Raw genomic sequence first — 14,135 nt, 5'->3', positions numbered from 1 at the left:
AAAACACAACAGTGTAAAAAAACAAGGAATCGTGCAATGGTAGTTAGGTAAAAAGGAGGGAAAAAAATAACAAACAAAATCAGAAAAAGTCAAACAAAACAACATAACACATAAAAAAATCGGTTTTATACAACAATGTGCAGTTAGGAGTAGGAGTTATAAAAATACCATTAGTTCAGTCTTTCACCATTTTTATGCAAATATAACAAACCAAGAGCAAGATCATTCAATTTTTATTTCAATTACAACTCATAACATGTGGAATCTATTACAAAAGTAAAACATATGGAATTTATCTCGTTATAATGTTGTTCTAATTGCTTATTTCAAATGAGTATTTACATGAGAGCATTATGGACTTGCACTTGTTTTATTTATAAATTAGTCTCTACTTCATAAAAAATAATTATAAAAACGCTAAATGCAACCAAATACCATTTTCATGCTATAATAATTAAAAAAAGCAAAAATATGTACTAAAAAAGTTATGTGTACCAAGTAAATAATTTTAAAGCCATTAATTCCAAATATTTACGTGCTTTTCTAGCTAATTTTGATTGCTACATAAGCACATATTGTATATTTAAAAAAATAAATGTAGCAAATTATTAAAACATTGCCAAATTATATTTAGGCCACACCATGGTACTACGGACCGCATTTGAACCGACCTTTAAACTACATTTCTTGCGTTGATTATTAAAAATATGATTTTCTGTAAAATATTGTTTTTTTAAAGGAAGGTTCTGGAAGCACGTCGTGTAGTCTTACCGAGCGGGCAACAAGCTTCATGCTGCTCCGGCTTGCTCGGGTCAGGTAGCGGTAGCACTAACGATACTACTCATTAAGGGATTGTTAAGGAAGGAATTAAATCAATAAACAATATGAACCAAAATAAAAATAATGGAAATAGGAGTCGGATTGGGTCAAGCGAATACGAATTAGTAAATTAGTAGCGACGTCAATATTTGTCCAGAAAAATTTTGATGCTTACTGTATTTAGCTGCACTCTGTTGCTATTAGCATTTTAACTTTTACAAATGTATCGTGAATTGTGAAGTAGCCATGAAATACTACTGTGATATTTATGTGGATCCGCTTTCATTTTCATTTATAAATTAAATTAAAACGCATGAAAACTATAACGAAACGAAATGTTATAGCGTCGTTAAAAAATAACCGCTACTTGAATATGGCGTTATGTATTGTACTGGCAACATCTTTGTTCGCGCATGTCAAAAACATCGCATCAATTTATTAATCACGGTCGCGTCGGTTCGGTCGACATTTTTGTGGTAGACAACAATGAAAACCGGTTTTATGTCTTAAAATAGGGATACATTTAAGTTAAATACGCGAAAAGTGTGTATTAAAATGACAGGAACAATAATAGAAAACCTAAGCGGTCGAAAACTTGCCGTATTAGTTACGTTTCTTTTGTTATGTCAAGTTACATCTTTTCTCATCGGAGGTTTAATCGCACCCACGCCAGCTAGTGTTCAGAATATTCTCGGTACAGTATGCAAGGACACGACTACGATGAAAAACGATACGAAAACGTGGTTTTACAACCGCGGCAAAGGTTCGTGTAAGTCGATCGAACTCGGCGACATGCATCAAGACTTGTCGGAGACAGATGTTGTTTTTGCATTCCAAATGCCAGTTCCTCGCGACAGCAGAACATTAGATTTCTCCAGATGGCAACAGAATTTAATCGGTGTCCTACTAGTAGATTTAAAGTACCATTCGCAAATGGAAGTGAAGCCCAGAAGTACTATTACGATCGATGCGCGGCTCGCTTATAAAAACAAAGGCGATGCGGACGACGGGTGGAAACTTTACACACAATCGGTAGAAAAACGACATTTGGACTGTGACATTGAATTGAAAACTGAAGAATATTTGTATAATTGCTCAGCTATTCCACTATTTGAACTAGGTTCATTGCACCATGACTTTTATTTACTCAATATTAGACTGCCAGTGGACACGCCAAGCATGAATACCAACATAGGGCACATACAAGATATCTGGCTTACTGTAATAAATCAAAATGGAGGTTTTACTAAAGTATGGTTATCATTAAAAACCATATTCTTCCCATGTATCATTGGAATATTGACATGGTTTTGGAATCGCATACATATGTTACAAAGAAAGCCTGTATTATTAGAGAAAATGCTTTTATGTCTTGGTATTGCATTGTGTTTTCTCAATATGCCATTTGAATATTTAACACTCCATTTTGATCTTCCATTCATGTTGCTTTTAGGCGATATTAAGCAAGGAGTTTTTTATGCAACATTATTTTCATTCTGGCTGGTATTTGCCGGTGAGCACATGTTAATACAAGATACATCAGCACAAAGCTCTCTGCAAAAGTATTGGAGACATTTGAGCGCAGTTGCAATGGGTTGTATCTCATTGTTCATATTTGATATGTGCGAAAGAGGTGTACAGTTAAGAAACCCATTCTACTCCATCTGGGTGACTGATATTGGAACTAACCTGGCTTTGACTTTCATAATACTTGCTGGGATATCAACTGGAGTTTATTTTCTATTTTTATGCTACATGGTTTGGCAGGTTTTCATTAATATATCTCAGAAACGTCAATCACTACCGACAATGTGCAGCGTTAGGCGTTTGCACTATGAGGGGATAATATACAGATTCAAATTTTTGATGTTGGCAACTTTACTCTGCGCTGCGTTGACTGTGATCGGTTTTATACTGGGACAAGTTGCTGAAGGCCAATGGAAGTGGGATGAGAGCATTGAGCTCGAATATACTTCAGCGTTCTTCACTGGAGTGTACGGAATGTGGAATATTTACATCTTTGCCCTACTTGTACTGTATGCACCGAGTCACAAGCATTGGCCAGTCAATGTGAATACTTCGGATACTCAGAATTTGAGCGAGGAGATTGAGTTTAGTCCCTTGCCGAGTGAACATAATAGTGAGATTTCATCACTCACATCTTTTATTAGAAAGACAACTGTCGATTGAATTCAACTTTTGGCTTTTCTTGCCTTTAAGCGATATTAACCAGTATTATGTAAGGTCTTAACGTTTTTGAATTTCTATATTTAATCTTTAGGCTTGTAGCTTATTCAAGCAAACTAATGAATTTTATGAATCTCATTTTGTACTAGAATAGAATGTAGTATTTTAATATTTCAGAATTCTCAATAAACTTAATATTTATCTTAATTTAATCTTTCGAAACGATTTTAAACATTTGTATTGCGACTTAACAACTTCTGTGATAAAATCAAATGAAAAAAATTGCATTTTCAACAGTATTTTTAGATTTAAGAATTTAGATGTTGCCAGTTTTTGTATTAGTGTTTACCGATGTAATCTGTAGTAATAAAACGTTAAAAACTTTATGGTTATTTTTGTTATAACACAAGCATTCACATGTTGTCCCCGTCAATACCTGCGGTTAATTACTGCCCTTGTTAGGGTGTTAACACATAAAAACCCGAAACGAATTCTGATTGACACTTTGAATAAAATCATTTATATTCTGCATGTGAAATACAAGTTTTCACATATAGAAAATTATTATATTGAGCCAAATTACAAATTGAACAAATTGTATTAGAGATTTTTATTTATTTTTGTTAATAGTAACATTTTGCAATTTGGCAGTATTTAAACCTGTAAATCTGTAATAAATAAGAATTTGCTTATTTTAAAAAATTGTATTTTTAAAGCTAAATATTTAATTAAAAGTAAATTTGTATAATTTACAGGTTTAAATATATTAAAATATTCAGTTCATATCAATTCAAATAAAAAAATCCATTTTTTAATCAAGTATTCTTTTGACTAAGATTATGATGAGGAAAATTGAATGGTCCAAATTTTAAATAAACTTTTGCGTTGTATTTTTAACAATCAGTTGTTAAATAAAATATTTATAATAAACTTTCTACAGAATTTTATAATAAATACGATTATAACGACTGACCATTAGTTAATTCGTAAAATTTAAAACAAAAAAATCAGTTTTCCTCATACTTAAGACAAGATTTTTTACCAATAGACAACACAATCATGAAGGACGGTGAAGATGGCAACATTATATGTTTTATTTTTCAATTTAATTTAAATATAACCATAAATAACCAATCTGCTTGTTTTCTACTGCACTGGTTTGTTACCAATATAAACAGTGTTTGATTTTGTGAGGCCAATCCTAATGCAATGCCTCGGGATTTCCCAAAGGTCAACATTACATCATTTTAAGATGGCTATAACCAAGACAGGCTAAATTTATTGTTCAATATGATTATAAAAAAGCTATTTAAGTTATAGAGGAAATTGAAAAAAATCCTCACATAAGAAATGAGCATTGTAGAGCAATGCGGTACCTTAAAGTAACCAAAAACAGATAAATCACGATTCTTTGTTCATAGTTTATGAAGAAAAAAGGAGCCATAGGGTGTCTAAAATTTTCCGAACATACAGTTTTTTTTGCTCCACCCTACCTATAACCCATTTATTTGACTCGTTACTGCCTTGATTAAATAAAAAGGACTTTTATTATACAAATTAGCACTTTTATTGTTACAAAAAAAATGTTGCCAGCTTTACCTTCCTAAATCTTACCACAGAGTAAAAAATAGATAGGACATACCTCTGCAGGGGTCGTTTTTGACGAGGAACTCATCTAATGCGACCCAGCCGCCGCCCACGCGCACCATCACCGTGGACCTCAGGATACGCACCAGCCGGAGCTTCTGAGAGTCTCCGAACTGTTCGACACCATTATATGCTTACAATTTTATACCAGAACTAGCTGTTAATACATTTATTTTACACTAGCTTTCGCCCGCGACTCCGTCCGGTGTATTTAAAAAAACAAGAGTAAGCCTTTGTGTACTTCCAGACTATCATATATATCTGTGACAAATTTATTGGAAATCCGTTCAGCAGTTTAGGCTACAAACTCTAACAAACATGACAAGTCTAAATTCTTGTGTTTTCTTTGAATTAAGAAAATTGATTTTCATACCTAATATTATAAAGAGGTTATATTTGTATTTTTGTATGTATTGAAATAACTCAAAAAATATCGGACAGATTTCATAAATTCTTTCACCATTTTAATAATAATAATAATATTTGTATAATTATATTATAATTTTTGTATTTTTTTTTATTTTATGCGGATGAAGTCGTGAGCAACAGCTCATATTTTTTTTTCAATACGGCAACATTATTGACATGTGACTCACCCGATATTTCCCCTCGCCGACTTGGAAGACGCGGAACTTCTGTCTGCAGGTGCACAGCATCACCAGCCGCTTCACCTCATCGTGGATCTTGTCGGCGTCCGTCGGCGGCCCGCGTCGCTCCACCTACACATTACTGCGTTTACAAACCCGAAACATGACCTCTGGAAATACCTAGGGTACAAAGTTATTTCGCCAATTTAAACCTAAATAAAGCGACAAGACAGAACGTAGGCTTCCTGTCTTCGACATTAGACCTATAGGAAATAAAGTGATATTGTTTAAACTTTCGTGAGACATCAAAAACTAATTACGAACCGCTGTCATTGGACAAAACTTGAGTTTTTTTATATTATTGAGTACAGTGATTATTTCTTATTCTAAGAAATTTAGACTTACTTCTAAAGTAGATAACCGCGTTATGAGACACAATCTCTTCAAAGATACTATCAGTAAAAGATAAGTTGTTTCGATACAAAAATCATTGATTTTATACTAGTTTTACACTATTTTGGACCATTTTTTTATTGACATAATGTCGAAAATAGATTGTAGACTTGATTTTGACTACTTCAATAAGATGACATCTTTATTTAGAAAAAAAAATACCGTATAAGAGACAAATAAGTAAGTGACCATCTCACACAGAAGTACTATATGTTATTTCCCTTTACCACCGTCCTTTCCTTGCTAAAAAAGGGTAGGCACAGGAATGAAAGTTACGCTAGCTTATTGCTTTATTACTTTAGTATTACCATGTGTAGTTTTGTCAATTTGCAGTATTATTGTTTGACTATAACTTACCCAGTCCGGCCTGAGAGCCGCAATGAACTCCTCCCAGTCGATGAGTCCGCCGCCATTCCTGTCAAACAGGTCAGCTACCGCGCCCATCTCCAGACGGGATGTGTCGAATTCTGTCATACATTTACACTTTTAGTGTGGGCTTCTACTGCCTTGAGACTGCATTTACACACTATTTTGTCGTAGTTTCAGGTAGAGTTGAACGGTTAGAATGTTTTAGATGCAATGAGGCAAATTCTTTAAACAATTTATATAAATTTAGCCTTTTCAACGTAATGTTTAAGAAATTAATTATCGACTTCCAACTCAGTATGTTCTCCTTCCATACATCTTTATCATCCGTCATTTCTAAATTCAATTCTTTCTTACTCACTGGATTTTATATGCAAGAAAAAGTTAAAAAGCAAAATAGGAGAAAGTCCCGGTTTCAACGTTTAGCGAGATATCTACGGCGACGTTTTACCATACTTTAGGTTTAAGAAGCTTTTGTTGACTGTAATGAGACTTTAAGGCGCTTTTCTATCGCCCAACGGCGCTCTACAACGCCAAAGTCAACACAAGTATCTGATTTGAATTCCGTAAATATTTACACAAGACGTTAAAACCGAGATAATACAAAATATCAGTATAAACATCCTGTGCCTGGTCTATACCTTTGTTAGCATTTAGTCGGCTGTAAAGCTTTTTATCTTAAACATACTAGATTTTACTGGAGCTAAATGTTTCACGTGTGTATATTTTTATCTAAGTTCTGTTACATCCTGTAACATAAATGAACGGTTTTGAACGAGTAAAGTGGTATTCGATCAGACATCAATGTTGTAGTCAGTCTATGAAGTTTTTAATAAACAAATAGTGTATATAGATTGTGTTATAGGGTGTTCTTTTGTCTGTGGTACAGGGTGTTCTATTTGTCTGTGGTACAGGGTGTTCTATTTGTCTGTGGTACAGGTGTTCTATTTGTCTGTGGTACAGGGTGTTCTTTTTGTCTGTGGTACAGGGTGTTCTTTTTGTCTGTGGTACAGGGTGTTCTATTTGTCAGTGGTACAGGGTGTTCTTTTTGTCTGTGGCACAGGGTGTTCTTTTTGTCTGTGGTACAGGGTGTTCTTTTTGTCTGTGGTACAGGGTGTTCTTTTTGTCTGTGGTACAGGGTGTTCTTTTTGTCTGTGGTACAGGATGTTCTTTTTGTCTGTAGTACAAGTGTTCTTTTTGTCTGTCGTACAGGGTGTTCTTTTTGTCTGTGTTTTGTTAATTAAAGAATACTTACTGGTGTTAATAATGCCGTCGATGAACTCGTTCCGTGGAATGAGACCGTTGTTATCCTTGTCCATCTTGCGGAACAGGTCCGTCAAGCGAGACTTCTTGTGGTTCATGAACTTGAGGAACTGTTGAAAAATATTAAATGTATAATTACTGAATCTCGCGGTGTTCCACTTCTTGTTCAACGATGCGAAACAACTAATAGAAAGCTGAACACACATACCCGCTTCCTCCAATCATCCCAGCTGAAGTTGGAAACACGCTGTAGTTCATGAAGATGTGCGAGACGTTCGTGTAACCTGCGCTGTCGCTCCCACGCCAGCAGCCACACTGTACGCCATTTGTCCCACAAAGATTTCACGCGTGGAGAACGGAACTCTGGTTCTAGGCCCTTACTGTGTGAGGAAAATAAACCATGTCATCAAACAAGGTTAGCTGCGTTCTCAAGAGCATTTTCAGGGGATTGAGGGAAGTTCCTGACACTGTCTACTTAGAGACCTAACCTAGACCATCAGTTGGCGATGCCTATGTGCTGACTTTTAGGTGGACGTTTATTTTGGATGGTATTCTATCATACTTGACGACTTCACTCTTCATTTAAGATCCCTAACGAGTTGAAGCATTGAATTAACTTCCTAGAGAGACTTTAAAAGGTCCACTAGATCGTTTAGTTGCTTTATTTCTCATAATAATAGTGTCAACTATTTGATGGTGGGTCTCCACCTAATGTTTTCAACAAATTAAAAGTCGAACATCAATAATTATGTTCTACAAACGTTTGTTTGTTTGACATGCTCATAATTATCTTGCAATCATTAAAAGCTAAAACATCTAACTAAACATATATAAAAGCTAAATAGCCATAGACTATAAAAATGCGGGAAAACACAAGCTTGTTCACACCACTGCCAAGTTGAATGGTTGTGATGTTCTATGATAAAATGAAGAGAATAAGTGCTTACCTTAGTTATACACATAACATTTTAATGTTAATTTTACAACCCCTAACAAATATGTTATTTTAACAACCCCCAAACTGTACAGTTTAATAATCTATAGCGCTAGTAAATTCGTGAGCACACTAGCGCCACTGAAGTTTCGTTAAAATGGCATTTATGTATGAAATAGCTAAGAGATTTTGAATATGTATTGATTTTCATTATTTTGTATGGATTTAATTTTCGTTTTTGTATGTTTGGATCTTACCTGCCCCTAGGCGGGAATCTGGGGCCGTAGTGCGGGAGATTGCGGTCAGGGGTCTCTCGGCCGGGGCTCACGCGACTGCACACGCAACAATCAAATAACAAGCGCCCACACTTATATAGATAGTGCGTTAGTCTTTTAGTCGACTACGAAGTTATAATACCGGGATGTTAGTTGGGATGTTATTGATCCTCGAAAGGTAGTCAACGATATCGAAATATATTAATTAACCGTATCCGATTTTTAGTTGTTATAGTTAACCATAGTTAGTGTATTAAGATAGTTGAAATTAGTTGAATGCGTGATGGAAAGTTTATTATAAATTGCTAGAGAAGTGACATTTTTGTGTGTTAGAGAAAATAATATCGTAAATTATTTAATTTAAAGTTGGAATTGTTATAACATGCATATTTTAACTGCCGAAAACTAGAGAGAAATTGTTGTTATGTCTTTTTAAATCTCGAAGTATAATAATGTGTTTTTGGGTGTGTTACGGCAGTGGAATCTCACGCGTAAAAATATACAAGCGTAAGCAAGCAAGTAAGAAAGAAATCTAACTAAAAAACACAGAGAAAGGATGCAAGTCTGATGTACTAAGAGAAAATAATATGACAAATTGAAGGAATTTTGCTGTAACAATATGTATTCAATAATGTCTTATCAGGTTGGGTAGTTTAAGATGTTATATGCAATGGGAATTATTTTTCACTTTTGAACACTAGATACTTTAATCGAAACTCGAAACTTAGCAAAACCAAAGGGGTTTTCATTTAGAAAATCCTCATAAGTACCGATAGTCTTTTATAGTTTTTTTTTAAATTATTTTCCAAAAGTCCCTCAACTTGACTTAATTGTCAATAAGTGCAAACTAAAAATACTCTAATATCTATAAAACTACAAAGAAAACCACACAAAATAAGATAAAAATGACATCAAACCTTCCTCTCCTACTTCCACTGTGAATCCTGGACCTGCCCCAACATGTGAACATCGAGCGTGACATGAACGAGACAGAAAGCCACATTTACACGTGTTAGAGCGAGAACAAGCTATGTTACATGTCCACAGAGAATGTATTGACATTTAACTGTCACTTTGACATTTGTGTTATCTATACTAATGTTATAAAGAGGAAACGTGTATTTTTGGATTTTTGTATGTATTGAAATAACTCAAAAACTACTGAACCTATTTCAAAATTTGTTTTACCAATAAAAAGCTACGTTATCAGTGAGTAGCACGGATTATACTTTTTTTTTTAATTCTACGCTAAGGCTGTTAAAAAATTAGTTATTTGACATTAAGACTAAATCAAATATCAATATTAATTCTCTGGCGACATTTGTAATTACAAATTAACATTTAGAAGCTTAATGAGATGTGATTGAAAAAAAAATAGGTAAACAACAGCATAGCAAATATTTCTTTAATAAAAGAAAAGTTGAAAAATTAAGTTATATCGAAAAAGTAAAGGACTTTTTTTATTGTAAAATATTTGCTAAACACACAAAAATAAGACGACTTCTGTAGAAAACTAACCTGAATCTCCTACTGCCGTAATAATCTGGCGACACCGAACGATCTCTATGCAGGTCGTGCTGCGAGCCGCGCCTGTCATGGCAACCCCGTGCAATGACGTCATGACGCGTGCATGAACGATGCCAACGAAAACGGAATGAAACGAACATAAATGAAAAGCTACACAAAAATAAAATCAGTATAGACCTACAAGGATATTATGGCAGTTTTTTGACAATGACATTGGTTGCTAATTTATAGAGTTACCAGGAAGCAATAAAATTCCCAACTTCTTTCGAAATTCTCCCATGTTAAAAACAAAATCAAATTATTTGCTATTTTTCTTAAAATTCAGAGGTTGTAAAAATATCGGTATTCGTGCAGTTGCTGCCGCTCTAAATTTGACTCTTGCAAGTCATTGTTAGTTCATAAAATTGCCAACTGCCATATGATCCTTGTAAGTCTATACTCATCTATCCCAAATACGACAACACGAAACGTGACAAGCTGCAGTTTGACAGATTTTGACACGAGTCAAGTGTCAAGTGTACAACTAAAAGGCATAATGACAAATGAATTCGAGAAACAAAAATCAAAGCAAAATTCAACCTTATATGTTTGCTAGTAAGGTACAAAATTGCATACCCAGGTGTTCCTTTCGTCGCGCTCTTGGCTGACACCTTGCGTGTTGTGGTCTCACGACCTTGACTTTGACTCTTCACCTAATAAAAAAATACACATTTCTATTATTTTGACCTTATCTTGATTACATACTAGCTTTTGCCCACGATTTCGTCTTAAAAACTCAGTAAATAGCTAATGTTCTTTGTCTTTGTCCCACATCTGTGGCAAATTTAATCCAGAGGTTTTATCGTTTTGGAGTAACGAGTATTAGTAATATCCATCCAATCTGTTACTTTACCTGGTAAGCCTTGCACACCCTGTCGACTTCGTTCTGTCTCTTCTGTGTGTGCTCCATCAGCTCCTTGTGATCTTCTATGAGTCCTTCTAGAAGTTCAATCGACTCCGGTAGCGGTTCAGATTCCATCGCTGTAATATAATATTTTATTACTATAACAATGCTTAACTTCATTTTTGATGGCATCTGGTTTTTATTGTTTTTTTTTTGCAGAAATTCATTCTGTAACAACATAATTGTAATATACATACATCTATACATTTTGGCAAGAACCCATAGTTTTTTGACTGCGCGAGGACGCGGGAGTAATATGTATCTGTTCCTTCCACACTTACTATTCTATCTAAACATATTTCGAAGGGTATTTTAAAAACCAAGTTCAGAATATACTCGTATTCTGTACTAGCTGTTGCTTACAACTTAGTCCACGTAAAATTTAGCCTATTCAGGGATAACATAGCTTTTTAACGGTGAAAGATTTTTTGAAATCAGCCCAGTACGTTTGGAGTTATTTCAATACATACAAAAATACAAACCATTTCTTTTTATAATACTAGTATAGACAATACTTACATATCAAAGTGTTCTCCAGTCCAGTGAGCCATTGCAGCAGCTCCTCCAGCACCAGATCCAAGTCCTTAAGGCTCTTCATGTGCGTCTCCAGCTTGGTGCCGCGTTGCATCGCCCATTGCCATACCTAACAGATTACTTTGTCAAACATTTGCTTCAGTTGGCACGTGCGACAGAAGAACACCCATATATCCGACGTGCCAAATTAAAAGGGGTATACGAGGAAATTATTGAGTTTCTTTCAAGAAATATGCAATTATTATACTCAGGTCTATAACCCACTAGCTGTTGCTCGCGACTTTGTCCACGTGAAATTAAAACAACAGTACAAAACATAGCCTATTTTCTTCAGTGACAACGTAGCTTTCTAACGGTGAAAGAATTTTTGAAATCAGCCCAGTAATTTTTCATAGTTCCATACATAAATCCAAAAATACAAATCTTTTCTCTTTATAATATTAGTATAGATATAGAAAAGGAGTAAGCAGATATGTTAAGAATTAAATTATAATTATCGAGGTATCCAATTATGCTGGTCTAGAAAGAGATTCAACACGATCAAGAAGGAAGATATATCATTCTAAAGAACAGAACAGAAAGGAGAGATAAATAATTATTCCGTTTTATTATTATTTCATACCTGTCCTGCAGAGACTTTACTAAAAATACGCACATATGGTAACACTGACACTACAAGTTGACTTTTACTTGAAAACATTTTATTTAAAAAAACAACACATACGTTACCGCGTTATATAAACGAATTAAAATAAATTTAATTGTGCAAGGAAAACCAAAACATCAATTAAAGATAAAAAAATGATTAGATAACTGTTTGTTATTCTTGCATTTCGTTAATAATCCTTGAAGACGCGATAACGATAAAATAAATGAAAATCAATATAAATTAACATTTGCTCGCTACTACATTTACGCGAAATTTAAAAAAACATATAGTAATAACAGCGTACTAGTTTTAACCCACGACTCTTGGTGGATGAAAAAAATAAAAGTATGTAGCCTATGTATTTTTGCGGACAATCCTCTACAAGCAGCTACAAACTCTTACAAACATCCATCCATTTTAAAATCTGCATTCATAATGTTAGTAAGAGGTATTTGTCGTAATTTAAATAGCATAAAAAAATCTTACTAATATTATAAATGCGAAAGTTAAGATGGATGTTTGTTAGAGTTTGTAGCCTAAACTGCTGAAAGAATCTCAAAGGTTTCCATAGATGTATAGTCTGAAAGAACATGGTATACTTTTGTTTTTTTTATATGTTTTTTTTTTGTAATTTAATAACACATAATTTGTTGACTAAGATGTCAGCGAATACAGCATATTTTTGAACAATTCTTTTTAGATTAAAAGCCCTACACTTACGTCACGCTTTAGGCTATATATTTTCACGTCATTATACTTAGGGAGTAAATATTTTGGATACAAACCCTAATGGGGGAAAGAGACTATAAGTTGCTGCCAACATCAAGGAAGTAAGATTGCTATAGTAAGGTAAAAGGTATTTTGACATTTTCAATTGAGAATTTGACAAATGTAAACAGTAAAATAATTTTTTTATAATTTCTTACGGATAAATCCGCACGGGAACAGCTAGTATTTCATTAACTTACCTCATCCCATCGACTTTGTATAATAGTTATCCAGTGTTTAATAACAGTGACTGCGTCAGGATGCGCCTTCGCCAAGATAGACTGAGCGAGGGAGATCGTCTCCTCCTTGTCCCGCTGCTTCTCCCCCAACTCCCGCACGAAGCGCTCGTGCTCCTGGATCTGGAGCGCGGTCTCGTGGTCTCCTTCGGGGAGTTGGCCGGAGAACCGCAGCTTGGTCTCGGCGTCCGACAGCCATTCCAGTAGCATGTTTACTGACTTGTGGAGACGTTCCGCCTGACAAACAACGTGTTATAAATAAATTTGAGTTTAAACATACTTCAAGGCTATAAGACTAACGTTTAGAGTGTATTTTTGACAAATGAGTATTGAAACATATGTAAGATTGTGTAATTCGATCTTTACCAGTCTATATCAATAAATAAAGCGTAAACACACACTTCTTTGTTGCCTAAGATGTCAGCAATTACAGCATATTTTTGAATAATTCTTTTTTTTTATAAAAAGCCCTACGCTTACATCACGCTTTAGGCTATATATTTTCACGCCATTAAACTTAGGAGGTAAACATTTTGGATAAAAACCCTAATGTGGGAAAGAGACCATAAGTTGCTGCCAACACCAAGAAAGCAAGATTGCTAAGGTTTGTCATGTCATGTCAATTTGACATTTGTAATTGGTAATTTAACAAATGTAAACAATAAAATAAAATTTTCATAATTTCATGCGGATGAAGTCGCACGGGAACAGCTGGTCTTTAGTAAAAAGCCTTACACTTACGACACGCTATAGGCTACATATTTTCACGCTTAATTTAGGGAGTAAATAAATTTGAAAAATTACCCTGTTCGAAAGGGACAGTAACAAGACAATAGCAGCAAAGCAAGATTGCCTCGGTATTAGTAATTTGTAGCCAATGGCAAGGGCCTTTGTTGTCATTTGATAATTCGAATTGATTTTTTATGGAATGTGAACATTAAAATAAG

The 14,135-nt window shown here is 34.5% G+C and overlaps 2 protein-coding genes across 2 annotated transcripts in view; one reads left to right on the top strand and one right to left on the bottom strand.

The window, feature by feature from the left end:
* The window catches only part of LOC106108196, an 84,553-nt gene that overhangs the window by 1,667 nt on the left and 68,751 nt on the right, over positions 1–14,135 (bottom strand). Inside the window, 12 exon segments of the mRNA XM_013289294.1 lie at positions 4,649–4,766; positions 5,250–5,372; positions 6,051–6,160; positions 7,315–7,432; positions 7,531–7,702; positions 8,514–8,588; positions 9,449–9,481; positions 10,050–10,121; positions 10,674–10,750; positions 10,951–11,078; positions 11,521–11,644; positions 13,153–13,548. Coding sequence (XP_013144748.1) covers positions 4,649–4,766; positions 5,250–5,372; positions 6,051–6,160; positions 7,315–7,432; positions 7,531–7,702; positions 8,514–8,588; positions 9,449–9,481; positions 10,050–10,121; positions 10,674–10,750; positions 10,951–11,078; positions 11,521–11,644; positions 13,153–13,548 — 1,546 coding nt within the window.
* Positions 492–3,390, top strand: LOC106108229 (protein wntless). Its single transcript, XM_013289330.1, has one exon. It carries the CDS (start codon positions 1,375–1,377, stop codon positions 3,007–3,009), a length of 1,635 nt encoding a protein of 544 aa, XP_013144784.1. The 5' UTR covers positions 492–1,374; the 3' UTR covers positions 3,010–3,390.

Source organism: Papilio polytes, unplaced genomic scaffold (assembly GCF_000836215.1).
Source record: "Papilio polytes unplaced genomic scaffold, Ppol_1.0 DF821733.1, whole genome shotgun sequence".
NCBI lineage: Eukaryota > Metazoa > Arthropoda > Insecta > Lepidoptera > Papilionidae > Papilio > Papilio polytes.
Note: the sequence above shows the minus strand (reverse complement) of the source record. Positions and strands in the feature narration are given on the sequence as shown.

Coding starts and splice junctions, on each gene's coding strand:
- LOC106108229 (XM_013289330.1), top strand. CDS start 1,375: ATGACAGGAACAATAATAGAAAACCTAAGCGGTCGAAAACTTGCCGTA.